Here is a 20,610-nt window from a genome sequence, read left to right on the forward strand (position 1 = left end):
CCATGTGAACAAAACGTGACAATTAGTTACCAGTTCAGCAGTATGAGAGTTTGTACCCCGGCAATGAAATGATAAAGGGCTGTACATTATAATTACTAGACGTATTCCATATAAGTAATACTAAAATTAATATTTCATGAATTGTTGAACAACTTTAATTGGCACGTGGAAATATGCTTAACGCACCAATTATTATATTACAGCTTCCCTTTACGTTGAATAACAATTCTCACAACCAAAAATGTATGAATCAATGAAATACCAAAACCTATGTGTCCGAGTAAACAATACAAATGAGGCAGCCAATAACACACATGTAGTGTCATTAATTTCACTTAACATTTTTTTCCATACCTGCTTTCAGAAAATATGGGCACTCTCCAGCCCTTGACCTGGCCGAGCTGCGAGTGGGAGAGCTGGATGTGAAGCGGCAGCCGGGGCAGCCACACGGCCAGCTCCAGCCCCGCCCGCAAGTGCTCGTGGGTCACTTGGATGTGCGCACGTGTGGAGCCGGCGCTCTCCCGCCCGTCCACGTACACGTAGTCGCACGACTCGGTCACCTGCAGCGCCAGCCGAGAGATGCGCGTCACAGCACCGCACAACTACACCGACCGAGACCCCCTGCCCCCACACCCCCCGAGCAGGGAGTGGCTAATTAATCGTGGGTAATTCAAAGTGACTCCCAGCTTAAACATGTGTGGAGTGGTGCTCGTCATCGTCAATATCTCCATGAGTAGTGATGAGGCGTAGAGGGAGCACGCTGGCTTGTATAAACCATTAAACATGCACCGTCCACTTAATGGTGGACGTTAGAGAATCCACGACGTTCTTTGAAAAAGAGTGTACCCGTGCCATGGTCAAAATTGGATATATACGCATATCTCTCGCAAATTGCTTAATTGTGAAAGGCATATTGCAACAGCACCAGTTACTGGCAGATTCATGCCCACTTTCAGGTCGGTGTGGCGTTTACCTTGAGCCACACAGTGAAAGCTGCCACAGGGGACCCCATGCTACAGGGTCCTCAAAATATACAACATGCGATGCGCAATATGAATATTGAATGATGAAGATGCTAATGGAGGCCCTTAGGCAAGTTTAATGTTTCATGGCAGGGACCAGTCACCATAAACCAATATCAATGTCCCAGTGGTACTTATTTTATCAACCTCAGATGGATAATGGGTTGTATCAACCCTCGAATGAAAGTTGAACTGAACCTGTGCATTGTGAGTTGAGTGATTAATGCTGCTGACATTATGCACTCCAAGGAGGGCATGGAGCTGATGGGTAGTGTCAACAAATACTTGTATATATTATGTGGAGAGACGAATGAGATAGTCTGCTTATCTTTTTTTATTACATTCTCCACAATGGCACCAACCATTATTTTGTGCTGCAGTATCTAACCACATAGCTCCCATGAACATTTCAGAAAATGTTAAATAAACTTGTAAAGTCACAAGCACATTTTTTATACGAATTTGTTTCAAATGACATATACATATTATTGGGATGTTTTGTTGACACAAATATAATAAAGTAAATGTTATGTATTGTATAAGCTATGCATATTTAATACGCCCAATTTACATGTTTTTTAAACATCTACATGAGTTATAGATTATGTCACTATTTACACAAATCTGCATGTGTAGCTGTTTATTTATCACTGTCTCGGAATTAGTTTTACTCCTAAATATTGATGAACGTAAGGTTTCAGTGTCATTGTTATCTCCTTGGTTGTGTGCAAGTATTTTGTAATTTATCAGAGCAAGTTTAAGGCTGATAAAGATATTATGATTCTTAATTCAAAGTGATCGCTTATATGCACATGTGATAACCCACACATAGACTCAAGATAATTTGTATTATCGTAAGTCTCAATTCTTATAATTGTAATTTATTTTTGTGGATATATTATCAGAATACAACAGTAGCTAATGAAGTATATAAAATGACATATGTAACGTAAGATGAAACAAGCCCCAATTAACATTGGAAAAATAATGTAAAAAATTCAGATACAAGTATAAGATTAAGTCTTGAAATTCACATTAGGTTTATATTACAACTCTGCTAAGAATGTATTATGCCTTCCACCTTGGTAAAGCTATCAAACGCGAACATATCACACAATTACAATACGCGCTTTCCAGAATGTAAGACAAATTCTTAGTTTATACTTTTCATATTTGTAAAATACTATCTATGAGGTTGCACGAAGACAGCAACAAAATACAAATCATAAGAGCAGTCTAGCAATGAAATATACTCTTAACAAGGCTAGGCACAGCGACAATATGAGATAGTCGATGTGGCAAACAAATCTCATTGAGGAATCACATGGCTTCTCTCTCCCATAGCAACCATAGACCTCGCTAAACCACACTCGAATGCAACATGGGATATGCTTGTGTATACCTTCCACAAACGGAATATCAAAACTATATTTGTTTTACCAGATAAAGCCCACTGGGCTATATAGCTCTTTTTCAGAAGTGACCTGGCCACAATTGATAGCTCAACGAAGTGGCTTGTCACGTGGAAATTTACAGCTGCCAAATACTCTAAACGCATGTTTCTACATGTGGGTGGATAAAACCGGAGAACCCAGAGAAAAATCCACGCAACCATGGGGAGAACATGCAAACTCCAAAGATACAGACATCAAGGTCGGGATGAAACCCACGACCTCCTGTATACCAGGCAAGGTAGTTAACATCCAGCCACCATTCGGCGATTAATCAAAGAATCGGCGACTTATCAGAAGATCGCCGAACTGTGACTGTGGTGAATTCCAAACTATGAAACACGTCACCAACGAATGTGCCATCCATGCAATATCCTTGCAGTGTAGCTGCAATCCAAACAGCATCTACTGCCTCCTTTGTTTGGTTGAAAATACTTAGCATTCAACTATAAAGACGTTTCAACACTGTTGCTTTTCCATTCTTCGAATCGAAAGACCAGGAATGCTATAGGATAGTTATGAACATTGTACGTCTGAAAATAGGATCCGCTATATTGGTTCTCCACATCCGTTCCCCTGTATATTGTGTCCCTTATTAAGTTTGTCTTCTCTTTGGGCATGTAGAATTTGCCGCATCGCACCAGCCTATGATCACTTCTTGTGTTTAATTTTGTTGAGGAACAACCGTCAAGACTACCATGAAGGAGAAATTAAATAAAATACAGTATATAAGTTAAAAAAATGTTATGAACATTGGATTAGACAAATAAATGCATAAACATAAAGGGAGAAAATGTTAATAATATTAGACGTGCTGATTAAATGATGCAGAGGTAGGAAAATACATAAGTCAAGTTTGATACGCTATCGAAAATAATTGAGGAAGCACACATACGGGAAAAAAGCCAACATGTTTATCTAAGCAAATTACCGACGGTGGAGCAGAAACATGCACACTGGAACAGATAATTGATGCACAAAATGAAAGGACGCAAATAATACATGCCGGGAATTACACTGAGAAGGGACGAGGGACACACGGATCAGAGAGCAACTCGTTCACTGTGAATAAAAGGGAGGGCTGGGCAGGACGCATGGTGAGAAAGGGTGATAGCCAATCAGCAAGACTTGTAATTGAATGATAACTAAAGAAGGAAACACGCCCAAGAGGATGACTACTAGGGAGATGGAGCAATGAGATCAGCTCGTGTACAACAGTAATAATGAACAGAGCAATGCAGGACTGCGAGAGAATGGTGATAATGTTGCCTTCATCCAGCAGTGGATTGACCATTGCTTATGTTGCTGCTGCTGATGTCCTTAAATAATAAACGCATGCATTTCACAATATTAATGACGATATTTGCATATCTAGTTGTTTTTAAGATTGTGCAACGTATTGGGTGCTTGGACAGTATAAAGTACGTTGGCTTCTATTCCAAAGGCTGAAACCTATTTACTATTGCATTTGGAATAATATATTAATGGCAGTGAAGAGAGACTTACAGAAGGATTTTGTTTTGACTATTCTTATACAGAACCCAAACCAGAATAAATCTATGCCTTGTATACAAATCTATGGCCATGTGTATAAATCTATGCAAAGGGAATAAAAAAAAAACAATATTACATGCCATAGGTTGCTTTTAGACACAAATTAATGTACAGGACTTCGTGCGCTACATGTACAATGTATTTAACAAAATATTTTGGAGGGTTATAAAGTATGCTATTGTGTTTTAACGATGACCTGTTGTGCATTCCAGGGACGTGCGGTCAGGGGAGGCAGAGCCTCAACTGTCATACTCCAATGAAAATAGCTGTTACAAAAAGGGAAAAAAATAATCAAACGAAATCTATATTAATATTTTTCCACTGATCTATGGTATAAATGTCATTTCTGAACGATTCCAATCATTTTTACAGTCAAAATCTCCAAATTTGTGGAGCTCCGCTGTAAATACAGGAAGAGACGAGAGGTGAGGCAGCGACGAGCTCAGCCTCCCCTCTGATTGTGCAACCCCTCAGTAACTGGATGGAGCGCGGGCAATAAGCACGTGCCTGTTACTATCTCAGTATGTCACCAATGTAATGTTTGTAGACCCCTTCATTTCATGTCCTCGCCTTCCATACAGGTAAATTATTTCAGGTATGTGTATAAAGATATTTAGGCTCGCTGGTCTCGTCATGAAACTGCAATGAAAAAGCACCAGGGGAGGCAGCTACCATATCTGCTTCACTGAGGGGGACATATTCTTAGTTCTTTCGGTAAAGTCACGTTGAAGGGAAACAACAAAATAATAAAATATATATAAAACAATAAAAAATTATCACGACGTTTCGACCATAACACAAACACCTGAAGACGACCGTTTGTGTTATGGTCGAAACGTCGTGAGAATTTTTTTATTGTTTTATATATTTTATTATTTTGTTGTTTCCCTTCAACGTGACTTTACCGAAAGAACTAAGAATATGAATTACTGCAGTCACGAAAGCTTTAAATCAAAATTTGAGGGGGACGTGTCTAACACGCCCCCCTCAGTGAGACCACGCCCCCTCCGTGAGGCCACACTCCCCTCAGTGTGTGAATCTGGCTCTGACACCAGCCAGTGCCTCCCTGGCCATTGACCTCACCGCACGTCACAGGTGCATTCATGCTTTCATGAATTTTACCAATTTTCTGAGTGAAGCATTGTATGTAACCAATGAACGAGTAGCAAACATTTGAATAGGTGTTTATGCATGCTCCATTCATTACATTGTCCAATTAGCAATGCGATGTGTTCTAGAAAACAAGTGTGACTAGACAATATCTGCAGATAGTCTTAACACATGAACCTTGGGTCATCAGCCTCGTGTAACGGCCAAAACAAAAATGCATGATTTAAGAAAGAGACAGTTTTTTTTTTAATCCGAAGCAATACAAAAGTTACGTCGTATTGCCTAGATTGTGAGATCGTGACATGCTCCCTATGAATTATGCAAGACAGAGGATATATCAAAGTATTGTCTATAAAATATATATTTTAGATATTACATTGATTTTCTTGTGCAATGGAATGTCATGTTACTTTGACCACATCAAATAAACACCAATGGTCCACCCATCACAACATACAAAAATGCTACTACATACTTGTCTGGTGTATATAACTAATTATTAATTGAGTGTAAAGCAAAACTGAAATGTAAAATGTAATTTTCAGGGTAGAACACTGCTTTTGAAACCAATTTTTGATTGGGTTATACACACAGAAACATCCAATTATCTTCTTGTAATATGATTTACCGTTGCCAACAGTTACATTGCTTTCAGCTGTCGAGATGACCCTTGTGATAATCTTTAATTTTTAGTATTCAAGCCGAGGGTGGTGAGGGCTGACAAGGCACTAATAAGCTGTCTCGAAGGTACAGACAAGTCAAGTAATCCAAGATGATCAAAGTGAGGGGCATGGGTTAGAGGTGTTCGCTAAAGAAACTGCTAGTTAAATCTGGAATAATTAGCCGCAACATAACACACCTGGACAATTTTACAACAATACAAGTTCCAGGGTTTTTAAGTAAGCACTAAATTTCCCTTATGTTCTTATATGTACACAAACTATATTTCATTGGCGGTGTTCAATTTAATGTACATGTGCACACATACATGCACACAATCACGTTCATTAGCTCATGCACACCTCGCACACACACTCACATATATACATACACAATGTATTGATCCTCGGAGTTGACTTTCAGAATAAACTACTTCATTTGGGCACGTGGACTGATTATGCAGATAGAGCAATGTATGCATGAACTGCAAATTAGCAAGACTCATTATAGTATAGCTGACTTTACATGGCTTACCAATGAAAGCAACTAAGTGCAATTTAGCTAAGATATCTCGAATTTATACAGAAATCATATATGCGTCCATACGTTTCAAATTCAAGTTGTTGTTTTTCTTTAACAGGTGAGAACTCAAAGGGAGCAGGATGAGTCTCCTTTGCAAGCATGACCTAGATCACCATAAAGACAAAGGACGAAACCAATAAAAGAAAGTACAGCAATGCAGTGAATAGTGAATAAGGCTAAAACCACTGTGTCACATGCGAAAAAAAATATATTGCACAACCGTAAATCAATGTTAAATAATAAGATACATTCTCACAGCACAGTCAACACTCCACCCACCCACACACCTAAAACAGTGACTTTCTGAAGCCCATCATGTGTAAGTAAGGGGAGTTGAGTTTCTTTCGTTTTTAATGCCAATTACTTGACTGGAAAACTTCCACAGTTTAAAGATGCTCTGTCATCTATATTTATGTTTTTGTTAAATAGTTTAGTTTTATTATTGATTCTCTTGGGAATTTATGAAAAAGGAATTCAAGCAGAAATGTGTGAATTTATGCTAGTGGCCATAAGTGAAATCACAATTTCGTTGTGGGAACAAGTATGACTGGACAGACACCTTTCACATGAAGTGTGTGTGATGATAAGTGTAGAAAAACTGATCCAACAATTTAAATATTTACCTTTTAAAAAGCCAAAGTACTCAACTACATTCACACAAATGAACAATGTGATGTCATGTACACAATTGTTTTGAGCTGTTTTTTTCTACTTTTTTAAACATATATACAGGTTCAATCTTGATTTGAAGCTTTCTTGACTGCAGGAATCTATACTCTTTGGTTCTTTCGGTAAAGTCACGTACGTAGAAAAATTAAACAGAATAAAAATAATATATCACGACGTTTCGATTGCAACACAAGCATTCATTGAAGACTTGGTCCAACAAGGACTGAATCCAGATGTACCATCTTTGGTAAGGCATTGCCTTACCAACACTTACATTCTACAAACAAAATGAGGGTACCCCAATGGGTTCTCCCTTATCGCCAGTGGTAGTGAATGTTTTCATGGAGAAATTTGAGACATGCCATCCAGATATCCACCCTACGTCCTTCCTTGTGGAAGGGATACGTAGATGACACGTTCGTCATCTGGCCACATGGCCTGTCAGTACTGAACCAATTTCTTAACCACATCAATTCCATAAACCTGTCTATCAAATTCACCATGGAAGTGGAAAAGGATGGCAAGCTACCATTCCTGGATGTCTTGATCGAGAAGAGACCTGATGGCTCGTTGTGACATTCGGTCTACAGCAAAGCCACCCACACGGATGCCTATCTAAAGCCTGACTCCCACCACCATACAGCCCAGAAGAATTCCCTCATCAAAACACTACACCATAGGGCCCGTTGCATCTCCTACCAACACCACCTAGCCAGTGAGTTGGAGCACGCACACCAAGTCCTCAGGATGAACGGATACTCTGACTGTACAATCCGCAAAGCTGTCCCCCAACCATGGGGAGACAACCTTCTGAGGATCCAAACATAACCATCACTTTACCATACAGAGCATATGTTACCAAAAATATTTCCAAAATCTTAAACAAACGCAAGATCCAGGTTCGTTTCAACACAGTACACAAAATCCGTGATTTGATTCCATCTGCAAAGGATGTGATTCCTGACATCCAATACCCTGGTGTCTACAAACTGAGTTGTGGTTGTGGCAGCAGTTACTTTGGGGAAACGAAGCGACATGTCACGGACCGTGTTCGTGAACACAAGGCAGATCTGAAACACGGTAGGACCAATACCTCTGCCGTTGCTGATCATTGTTTTAATGCTGTGGGCTCACACGAAAGGTACTCTGCAAACCCACCGGCTATCTTCAGAGATTTGTTCATGAAGCCATCCAGATATATAAACACAGACACAACTTCAACCGAGAAGATGGGTACAAACTGAGCAATCATTGGAAGGACATTATTAACCAGGTAAAGTCTTAACTGACTGTGTTGTTTCCATCCTACCTGCGTATGTCAGCTACTATTTTCGACTCTCTGTGTCTCTCTCTATCTGTGCCTCTCTCAGATCTCTCACATATCCTTTGGAGTGCACTCTCATGCTCACATGTCCTTAGGATTGCACTCTCATGCTCACATGTCCTTAGGATTGCACCCTCATGCTCACATGTCCTTTGGATTGCACTCTCATGCTCACCTGTCCTTTGGATGGCACTCTCATGCTCACATGTCCTTTGCATTGCACCTCTCATGCTCACATGCCCTTTGGATTGCACTCTCATGCTTACATGTCCTTTGGATTACACTTTCATGGTGCTAATCGCTCATTATCAATGCTGTTGTGCGCATATGCGGGGATGATACTCTTATGCGGCGACGGAAGCTCATTCATGCTAATCTCTCCCTAATCTCTTTCTCCCTAATCTCCTCCATTAACACAACTGATATGCTTGCATCCGTGGATGGAATTCCTTCCCAGCTCAGATCCTGCTTGCTTGCCCATCGCCACATATATAACCTTGTTGTAACAGATCTCTCGCCGGCTCAGCAGTTCCACTGCTGGATTATTTTTTCCGCCTGAGGACGACCGCCTGTGTTGCGATCGAAACATCGTGATATATTTTTTTTATTTTGTTTAATTTTTCTACCTACGTGACTTTACCGAAAGAACCAAAGAGTATATATACAGGTCTCAAGACGAAACCCAATAGGCATCATTCTTTTGCTTGCTCAATATCCAGAGTTAAACATGAGTCTCTAAAGCTATCTATCTCAACCTTGGTATTACGCAGAGCTGTATACATTAATTCCTGTCTGATAAAGCAAGAGGCTACAACAATAAACCCTTCATCCTCCATGTGTTTGTCTTATGATGTTAGCAGTTTTTAGGTTTTTGGGGCATTATGAAAGGATGAATTCCTTCTTTTTATAATCCATTATTTTTCAGCCTGTATTTCACTTAATCACAAAACGCACAATTATTTAGATCAGCAATGACAATGGTGCTCAAGTTCACTTCACTCACACTTCAGCTTCAGCCAACTAAACAATACATTTCATTTGTATAAATAAATTGTGATATCGGTGATTCATATGCTCAGAAAGATGGTAAAAGCACTCAGCTGTAATCTGTGCCCACTGAAACATTTAATGCACAACTCCAGTGAGCGTTGTATAATCGGGATCTGGTGGAACATGGCACTGGTACAGTTGCTGTCACTCTGCTTGTGATAGTCCTTCAGAGGAAAATTACCTTTCATTCCGATTGTTTGTCAGGCATAACCATGAAGAAAGCACTGCAGTTATTGAGCATATCTGTGAACGTCGAAGACAACACTAAATGCATACAAAAAAATGTGTGCTTTACGAGCACAGACAGATGTGTGGGTACATTCATCTGGATGACAACGAAGTCGCACACAAAGGCATACATGTAACTCGAGAGATGTTTTCATAAAAAAAAATAGAGAAAGGCTCAGGACACTTGTTATAATGTAGTGCTTCTCCCAGTCTTATGGTTCTGGAAAGTTACTATTCTGTCATACATTGACATTGAGGCTGCCTATGGGTTATCAATGCCAATGTTTCACACTGAAAATGGGGCATAATATATGGATGGCCTCTTTTTTAAGTATGAAATATTTTACCAAATCAAAATCAATGGAACAATTTCGCATGAAAAGTGGTATGATGCGGACACAACAGCACTTTAATCATTATACCTGTATTAATTTGGGTTCATAATTACATTACAATTATCTGAAAAACAATTACGGATCACCGTTATACCTTATCTCTGTATAGAGCTGTTTTACCATGTCAGCTTGTAATTTTAAATTGGATCACTTTTTGTGAAGGACTTATATGACCAACCGCATTGACTTCTGTGTGAATGTAGGCAAGCAAGGACCATGACTACGAGCTAAGGAATTGTTGTCCAAACATTAGGGGTGCAATAAAAAATATACGAAGTTTTCAAGTTTCAAGTTTAATTTATTAGGTATAGCCCTGTGAGCCAAAGATCCCCCGTGCAGCCTTAACAAACTCTTGGGAAAGTGTTGTTAGCGAGCACCTATGAATGCCAGCACGGCACACGAGGGGGTGGGTGGTCAGCATCACGCTCAATCACCTATGTTTCCCTAATGGCGATGTTTACACACCGCACCAGGTACTCATTTGAGGCTGAGTCGACTCGGGGGAGGCCCAGAACCAGTTCAGCAAATCGTCACTGGTGTTGGCCGTGAGCGGGAATCGAACTCAGGCTCCGGATTTGTATTGCAGCGTGCTAACCACTAAACTACCACTCGCCAAAATTATAAACACCCCCCTCCCCACACACACACACGCAATTCAATGAATAATCATAATTCGGGTTCACAATTCAATAACAATAATCAACTATTTTAGCAATATGTTGAATATAGCATCCTCCAGCTGCTGGATGGGTCACATTCAGCCATTACATAGAGCGTAAAACAAATGTCAAAATTAATTATTACACACGCGGTGTCATGCATGTATCATGTGCTTATGATGGAATAAATGACGAAACGATGGCTCATTACAACCCTACTTAACAGGTACGGGTCTATTTGTAGTAGCAAGGTAAAATGTTACTATTTTCCAACCCAATCTGTATGAACCCTAACCTAATTGAATCAAGGATATCAATAAACCAATCACTGTCTTCCTTAGGTCTACTCTAATGCATTTGGAATGGAGCGTGAAACTTGAGCTTCACGATCATTGCACTTCAACCACTCCATTCCACCATCCCACGTGCCCATCCACCACTGTTTTATATTCTCAGTGATGTGTCTTACTTCAATGTCATTGCTTAGAGTTAATTTGAAAAAAAAAAACTGAGGTCACTCATGATAATTTCCCTGAGTGTACAAAAATAATTCCACAGGGAAAGATGATATGTCAAAATGTACACTTTAATAAAACAGTAAAAAGTGATGATGTAGAGAGAATATGCCGATGGAATGCTTAAAATAATCCGGTGGTTTCTTAAGGAATGTACCTGTACTCAGAATGAAGGTATGAAATGCTATTTGAGCAAAGCATGTGGCTATTACACAAAGTTAGCAATTTGAAATTGATAACCCCGTTATAAAACACAGTCTTTGCCAGTGCTGGCTATAGGTACTGATATAAAGAAATCTGCATATTTATATTTGCGTTATTGAAATAAACAAGAAAAAAAACATTCAATATGATATTCTTAGTTTTTTCGGTAAAGTCACGTTGAAGAGAAACAACAGAATAACAAAATATATATAAAACAATAAAAAATTCTCACGACGTTTCGACCATAACTCAAACGGTCATCATCAGGTGTGTCGGTTTGCATAAATTTATTTTTAAAACGGCATATTTATTTATTTATAAAAAAAATAACGTTTGCGTCACGCGCAGCGATTGGCAGTTTGCCCAGGACTAGTCCATCTATTTTTTGAAAAGAGGAGGGGAGAGACGAAATTTGTTTTTATGTATGCTGTCTGAAAGCCACTGTAAGCGTGAACAATCAATCAAGAACTGAAATGATTTATCAAATCTTTCCAATGATTGCTAAGATAGAATCCATCTTCTCGGTTGAAATTGTCTCTGTGCTTGTATATGTGGATAGCCTCATGAACGAATCTCTCATGGAAGCCAGATGGCTTACAAAGAACCTCCGTCTTGGAAAAGTCAATGGCATGTGAGCCTACTGAATTAGAACAATGATCTGCTACGGCCGAGGTGTTGGTCCTACCGTGTTTAAGGTCTGCTTTATGTTCACGAATGCGGTCCGAGATATGGCGTTTGGTTTCTCCAATGTAACTACTACCACAGAGGCAACTTAGTTTGTAGACACCAGGGTATTGTATGTCCGGAATCACATCTTTTACAGACGGAACCAGATCACGGATTTTATGTAATGTGTTGAAACGGACCTGGATCTTGTGTTTATTCAAGATTTTGGAGATCTTTTTTGTGATCCCAGCAATGTAGGGTAAAGTGATGGTTTTGAAAGGCTCCTCAAGAGGGTTCTTCTTCATGGTTTGAGTGATAGCTTTGCGGATTGTATAGTCGGAGTAACCATTAGCCCTAAGAGCTTGGTGTACGTGCTTGAGTTCACTGCTTATGTGTTCCTGGTCGGATATGCATTGGGCTCTATGATACAGAGTCTTGATGAGAGAATTCTTCTGTGATGGATGGTGGTGGGAATCCGGTTTCAGATAAGCATCCGTATGGGTAGCTTTCCTGTAGACAGAGTGGCTCATTGAACCATCAGGTCTCTTTTTAATTAGGACATCCAAAAAAGGTATCTTGCCATCTATTTCGACTTCCATGGTAAATCTGATGGCTGGGTGTATGGAATTGATGTGGTCGAAGAATTGGTCTAGAGCAGGCCGGCCATGTGGCCAGATGACAAAAGTGTCATCCACGTACCTCTTCCATAAGGTTGGGCGCAGAGTGGCAGTCTGGATGGCGTCAGTCTCAAATTTCTCCATGAAAATGTTAGCTATAACTGGAGAAAGGGGGGAGCCCATTGGGGTGCCCTCAGTTTGTTTGTAGAAAGTTCCATTCCAAGTGAAGTATGTATTGGTTAAACAGTGTCTCACCAGGGGGGGTACCTCAGTGTTTAGTCCTTGATGAACCAAGTCTTCAATGATTGCAATGGTGTCAGGTACAGGAACCTTGGTGAATAAGGAAACTACATCAAAACTGACAAGCAGGTCGTCTGGGGACAGGGAAATACCCTTGATTGTTGATACCAGGTGAGTAGAATTTTGTACCGCAGAGGTGGTCTTTCCAGTGAAAGGACGCAGGATTTCAGACAAAAAACGAGCTAGTTTGTAGGTGGGGGAGCTGATAGTAGAGACTATGGGACGAAGAGGTGTATCAACTTTATGTATTTTTGGTAAGCCGTATAATCTTGGTGGCCTGGCAGCAGAAGGTTTCAACGAAAACTGTTTAGATTGATCAATTAATGCGGTTGAATCAGAAATTATTTTGTTGGTTTGTGTGACGAGGCTGTTGGTGGGATCTCTTTTTATTTTTGTATAACTAACATCGTCGAGTAATTCTTTAATTTTGTTGTTGTATTCTATTTTATCCATGATGACAGTAGCATTGCCTTTGTCAGCTGAGAGAACTACAATATCATTCCTCTTTTTTAATTTATATAATTCAAAACGCTCATCTTTGCTGAGGTTGCTAGCTGGTATCTTAGCGTTTTTGAGGGTTGCAGCGATTTCAGATCTTGCTACGTCTGCAGTGATGTGACCCAGGCCCCTGAGAGCAACGTCTACTTGGGCAATTATATCATTAACTGGTATGTGTTTAGGTGTGACTGCAAAGTTTAGACCTTTAGCTAAAACGGATTTCAGACCATCGGAAATAGAACTGTTACTGCGATTAATTACGACTTTATTAACGTCTACCTTTTTGGTGTGTGGGTCCGGTCTTTTGTTGAAGAGGAGGTTAAATTTGGAAATCAGGTTTTCCTTACATTTGGTCGACATAGTAGCAGCTGAAGAGGCAGTCATATTGTCTACATGTTCCCAATCCGATGTGGACATTATTGCCGTCAATGATAAGTGTGATTTGTAGAGTGTCTTGTCTAACTGATCTAGTTGTGTGCGTATAAGTCTGATTTTTTCTGAGATAAGAGCTAAGCTAGTTTTGAAAAGAATTCGTTTCGCATTAGAAGAAGTTACAGCAGCAGAGGTCAGTGTAAATGCGATTGGTATTACCCCAGAGTCGCGGCATCTCTTCAGGAAGGTGAGAGACTCGATCAGCTGAGCTTTCTTATCCCGGAGTTTGTTGAAGGATCTTAAAGTTATGTGAAAACCCTCCCCGTAGAGGCGATTAAATTTTGATTTAAAGCTTTCGTGACTGCAGTAATTCATATTCTTAGTTTTTTCGGTAAAGTCACGTTGAAGAGAAACAACAGAATAACAAAATATATATAAAACAATAAAAAATTCTCACGACGTTTCGACCATAACTCAAACGGTCATCATCAGGTGTGTCGGTTTGCATAAATTTATTTTTAAAACGGCATATTTATTTATTTATAAAAAAATAACGTTTGCGTCACGCGCAGCGATTGGCAGTTTGCCCAGGACTAGTCCATCTATTTTTTGAAAAGAGGAGGGGGGAGACGAAATTTGTTTTTATGTATGCTGTCTGAAAGCCACTGTAAGCGTGAACAATCAATCAAGAACTGAAATGATTTATCAAATCTTTCCAATGATTGCTAAGATAGAATCCATCTTCTCGGTTGAAATTGTCTCTGTGCTTGTATATGTGGATAGCCTCATGAACGAATCTCTCATGGAAGCCAGATGGCTTACAAAGAACCTCCGTCTTGGAAAAGTCAATGGCATGTGAGCCTACTGAATTAGAACAATGATCTGCTACGGCCGAGGTGTTGGTCCTACCGTGTTTAAGGTCTGCTTTATGTTCACGAATGCGGTCCGAGATATGGCGTTTGGTTTCTCCAACGTAACTACTACCACAGAGGCAACTTAGTTTGTAGACACCAGGGTATTGTATGTCCGGAATCACATCTTTTACAGACGGAACCAGATCACGGATTTTATGTAATGTGTTGAAACGGACCTGGATCTTGTGTTTATTCAAGATTTTGGAGATCTTTTTTGTGATCCCAGCAATGTAGGGTAAAGTGATGGTTTTGAAAGGCTCCTCAAGAGGGTTCTTCTTCATGGTTTGAGTGATAGCTTATCATTGACGGCAATAATGTCCACATCGGATTGGGAACATGTAGACAATATGACTGCCTCTTCAGCTGCTACTATGTCGACCAAATGTAAGGAAAACCTGATTTCCAAATTTAACCTCCTCTTCAACAAAAGACCAGACCCACACACCAAAAAGGTAGACGTTAATAAAGTCGTAATTAATCGCAGTAACAGTTCTATTTCCGATGGTCTGAAATCCGTTTTAGCTAAAGGTCTAAACTTTGCAGTCACACCTAAACACATACCAGTTAATGATATAATTGCCCAAGTAGACGTTGCTCTCAGGGGCCTGGGTCACATCGCTGCAGACGTAGCAAGATCTGAAATCGCTGCAACCCTCAAAAACGCTAAGATACCAGCTAGCAACCTCAGCAAAGATGAGCGTTTTGAATTATATAAATTAAAAAAGAGGAATGATATTGTAGTTCTCTCAGCTGACAAAGGCAATGCTACTGTCATCATGGATAAAATAGAATACAACAACAAAATTAAAGAATTACTCGACGATGTTAGTTATACAAAAATAAAAAGAGATCCCACCAACAGCCTCGTCACACAAACCAACAAAATAATTTCTGATTCAACCGCATTAATTGATCAATCTAAACAGTTTTCGTTGAAACCTTCTGCTGCCAGGCCACCAAGATTATACGGCTTACCAAAAATACATAAAGTTGATACACCTCTTCGTCCCATAGTCTCTACTATCAGCTCCCCCACCTACAAACTAGCTCGTTTTTGTCTGAAATCCTGCGTCCTTTCACTGGAAAGACCACCTCTGCGGTACAAAATTCTACTCACCTGGTATCAACAATCAAGGGTATTTCCCTGTCCCCAGACGACCTGCTTGTCAGTTTTGATGTAGTTTCCTTATTCACCAAGGTTCCTGTACCTGACACCATTGCAATCATTGAAGACTTGGTTCATCAAGGACTAAACACTGAGGTACCCCCCCTGGTGAGACACTGTTTAACCAATACATACTTCACTTGGAATGGAACTTTCTACAAACAAACTGAGGGCACCCCAATGGGCTCCCCCCTTTCTCCAGTTATAGCTAACATTTTCATGGAGAAATTTGAGACTGACGCCATCCAGACTGCCACTCTGCGCCCAACCTTATGGAAGAGGTACGTGGATGACACTTTTGTCATCTGGCCACATGGCCGGCCTGCTCTAGACCAATTCTTCGACCACATCAATTCCATACACCCAGCCATCAGATTTACCATGGAAGTCGAAATAGATGGCAATATACCTTTTTTGGATGTCCTAATTAAAAAGAGACCTGATGGTTCAATGAGCCACTCTGTCTACAGGAAAGCTACCCATACGGATGCTTATCTGAAACCGGATTCCCACCACCATCCATCACAGAAGAATTCTCTCATCAAGACTCTGTATCATAGAGCCCAATGCATATCCGACCAGGAACACATAAGCAGTGAACTCAAGCACGTACACCAAGCTCTTAGGGCTAATGGTTACTCCGACTATACAATCCGCAAAGCTATCACTCAAACCATGAAGAAGAACCCTCTTGAGGAGCCTTTCAAAACCATCACTTTACCCTACATTGCTGGGATCACAAAAAAGATCTCCAAAATCTTGAATAAACACAAGATCCAGGTCCGTTTCAACACATTACATAAAATCCGTGATCTGGTTCCGTCTGTAAAAGATGTGATTCCGGACATACAATACCCTGGTGTCTACAAACTAAGTTGCCTCTGTGGTAGTAGTTACATTGGAGAAACCAAACGCCATATCTCGGACCGCATTCGTGAACATAAAGCAGACCTTAAACACGGTAGGACCAACACCTCGGCCGTAGCAGATCATTGTTCTAATTCAGTAGGCTCACATGCCATTGACTTTTCCAAGACGGAGGTTCTTTGTAAGCCATCTGGCTTCCATGAGAGATTCGTTCATGAGGCTATCCACATATACAAGCACAGAGACAATTTCAACCGAGAAGATGGATTCTATCTTAGCAATCATTGGAAAGATTTGATAAATCATTTCAGTTCTTGATTGATTGTTCACGCTTACAGTGGCTTTCAGACAGCATACATAAAAACAAATTTCGTCTCCCCCCTCCTCTTTTCAAAAAATAGATGGACTAGTCCTGGGCAAACTGCCAATCGCTGCGCGTGACGCAAACGTTATTTTTTTATAAATAAATAAATATGCCGTTTTAAAAATAAATTTATGCAAACCGACACACCTGATGATGACCGTTTGAGTTATGGTCGAAACGTCGTGAGAATTTTTTATTGTTTTATATATATTTTGTTATTCTGTTGTTTCTCTTCAACGTGACTTTACCGAAAAAACTAAGAATATGAATTACTGCAGTCACGAAAGCTTTAAATCAAAATTCAATATGATGTTCGGCAATAATTGCCTATAAGCTGTCAATGCACCACTGCTGTCAGACCGAATGTGCATGCTTTGTGAAGCACTGCTTTTTCCAACAGGCTCAGGTTAAATGTCCAATATGCAATATGTATATTAGAAGGATAGAATTTTAACAAGGTATACGTAGTATACGTTGAATAAAATACATAGTATACGTTGAATAGAATACTTATCATTAAAGTATAAAACGGGACACTGTCGTAGTATGGAAGTTGTGTTGACGTTGTGACCAGAGGAAGCTCCAACCAAATTATTTGAAGAGGCACGGATGGTGCCACATTCAGCAATAGAGTGGCATAATACCACTGGTAAAAAGTGCATCTCTTTTCTTCTCATATTGTTGAAAAATAAGTGAATGACTCTACTGTAGTTAATAGGAAGGCACCCACTTACAATGATCAGAGGCTGTTTCTATCACGTGTCATCTCATGTTGAGTCATGTCTCAAATGAGCAATCAAGCAGCATGTGCCATGTTTTACCGAGTGTTGGATGAAGGATTCGCCATATCATTCCCATCCCCATGGGCCAGCGATGACATACTCCATCTCACTCTCTCACACTCGATCTCCATGCTGGTCATCCTCTCAGGCGTGATCCCTCCCCTGGCTGGAATTACATCAGCCATTAACCACTTTAGTGATGTGTCCTGCCCAACAGACAAATCATGTGCTTAAAAATCACGATGGGAGTCTATTTTTTGTTTAACCAGATGAGAACTCCAAGAGACCAGGATAGCCTCATTGGCAAGAGTGACCGTGGGCATTAGTCTGCCACTCGGGGATGATGATCAGCGGAGTAATTTTCAGGTATTTTTTAAATTTGACAAATTTGAAACTCTGATGCCAGGATGCGATGGCCTACTTTTGCGAATTATATCAGGGATCTTTAACGTCGATGAAGCAGATGGTGCCTGTTATCATTATTACAACCACAGTAATAATCAGGTCGGCCGCTGGATTGAAACCATAAACCTCTGCAACAAGCGGCGAACACTAGGCTATGCCACCGCCCACGTTATCTTGGATTTGTATTTGTTCTGCAATCCGTAAGTTTCTATTTCTGTCTCTTAATGAAGTTCTCAGCATGCCTGTCCATATTTCTTTTGGGACATTTTAAGCTTCTTTTCCATTTGTTTTGTCAGTGTTCACACCCCCGATCCATATGTAATTTGAGCCAATATGCGCTGCTTGAAAACTTTCCTCTTTAGGCGCAAAATCACTCCAACCCGCTCTCACTTTCCTCTTTATTTAATAATTAATGGATATATGTGAAAAACCCAACCGATCATAGATAACAATTGTAATGTATATGCATCCATTACCCCCCCCACCACCACTGGCCTTCGCACCTGATAATGTCACACGTTGCGTGTCAACATCGTCAATAGGGAAGAGAGATTATGCTGTTTCCACCACCGCAGTGTCTCGTGCTGCCCTTATTACTGCTGGAAGCCCGGACGCCAGAAGGCTGCGAGGAATTTCCCCTGGGCAGATGTGGGTGTACACGTGCATGTGTACAGTTTGTGTCGGAAGCGGTAGCGCTACGGATAGCACACTGCGTTATAAACTTGACGAACTCGAGTTCGATTCCTGCTCAGTGACGATTATCTGAACCAGTCCTAGGCCTTCGCCTTGTCGACCCGGCCTCCAATGAGTACCTGGTGCGGTGTGTAAACATTGCCCCTAGGGAGACAAAGGCCGCTGGGCGTGGTGTAGGCCTCTCACCCCCAAGTGTGCTATGCTGACCTGCATAGGTGCTCGCAAACAGCACTTGCCCCAACAGTCTGTTTAGACTATATGGGGGGGTGGGTCTTTGTGTATAGTGTAATCACGGTTGTTCTTCAACGGTTTCATTCAACAGGGTTTACTTAACTTTATCCCTCTTGTTTGTCTGGGTCAAATCTTGTAATTAAATTTCGTCCACTTCCCGTTTCCCAATCAATTACACATTTTGCGCACGTACTCAGATCTGGTGACAATGTATACCTGTATCAAAATCAGCATCAATAAATTCGCAACTTCAAAGCAATTCACATTTTGTATGGACGACTTATTTATATATATTTGTGTAGGTAAAAAACGCCGCGGTCCCTAAACTGTGGAATCGGCTGACACAAAACGCAGGAGCCGCGTGTCTCAGGCGCCATTGACGTACAGTGGTACCTCGGTATGTCGTTAATTCGTTCCAGAAGGTAGGAGGACCGAAAATGACGAATACCAAACTATTTTTTTCCTATAGAAATAAAGGGAAAGGAAATAATCTGTTCCAGAGTATAAGAAATTACATTTTTATATGGCATATTATACATTAATGTGTTTTTTTAAAGCTTTCGTTACTGCAGTGATTCATATTCTTGGTTCTTTCGGTAAAGTCACGTTGAAGGTAAACAATAAAATAATAAAACATAAAACAATAAAATTCTCACGACGTTTCGACTGCAACACAAGCAATCATAATCAGTTGTGAAAACCAACGGCAAGGACAATTGAAAGTGGCGGTTTATATTTATTTATTTTTCAACGTTAGCACCGCGGATAGCGATTTGACAGTTTGTTTAGATGGACGAGTCCATCTATGTTCGGAAAAAAGGAGGGGGGAGACGAAAAATTAATGTATGCTGTGTGAAAGCCACCATAAGCGTGAACAATCAATTAAGACCCGAAATGGTTTATTAAATCCTTCCAATGATTGCTAAGCCAGAATCCATCTTCAACGTGACTTTACCAAAAGAACCAAGAATATAATATTAATGGGGTTGTATGAAATAATTTAGACACTTATTGCTAAAATGCATACATAAATTAAAATACATGCATAAAATAAATTAAAATAAATTGAAATTCAAATAAAATGTTTCATCACTTTACATTGCTTTTCTAACTAACCTTCTTAGGACCCATCTTGAATGAATTCGCAAAAAATTCACGTTAAAATGACAAAAAACACCACGTGAAAATTCACAGAGAGTTATAGCAAGGGTTGTGCACTGAACGAGATCTACAGGCAGACTGAGGAGCGGCGCTTTGTTTCAGTCGTGAACGGGGTACACGCGGGTACGAGGTGACTCATCCTGACCCATACA

General features: G+C 40.2%; 1 protein-coding gene across 5 annotated transcripts in view; it reads right to left on the reverse strand.

The window, feature by feature from the left end:
- Positions 1-20,610, reverse strand: part of LOC116939054 (transmembrane protein 132E-like) — a 456,039-nt gene that overhangs the window by 67,224 nt on the left and 368,205 nt on the right. For all 5 annotated transcript variants that reach the window (XM_076061554.1, XM_076061566.1, XM_032946937.2 and 2 more), the window contains one exon: positions 355-560. In XM_076061554.1, coding sequence (XP_075917669.1) covers positions 355-560 — 206 coding nt within the window. The remainder of the gene's footprint in view (positions 1-354; positions 561-20,610) is intronic.

This window comes from Petromyzon marinus, chromosome 5, assembly GCF_048934315.1.
Source record: "Petromyzon marinus isolate PM22_M1 ecotype Great Lakes invasive population chromosome 5, UKy_Petmar_22M1.pri1.0, whole genome shotgun sequence".
Classification (NCBI taxonomy): domain Eukaryota; kingdom Metazoa; phylum Chordata; class Hyperoartia; order Petromyzontiformes; family Petromyzontidae; genus Petromyzon; species Petromyzon marinus.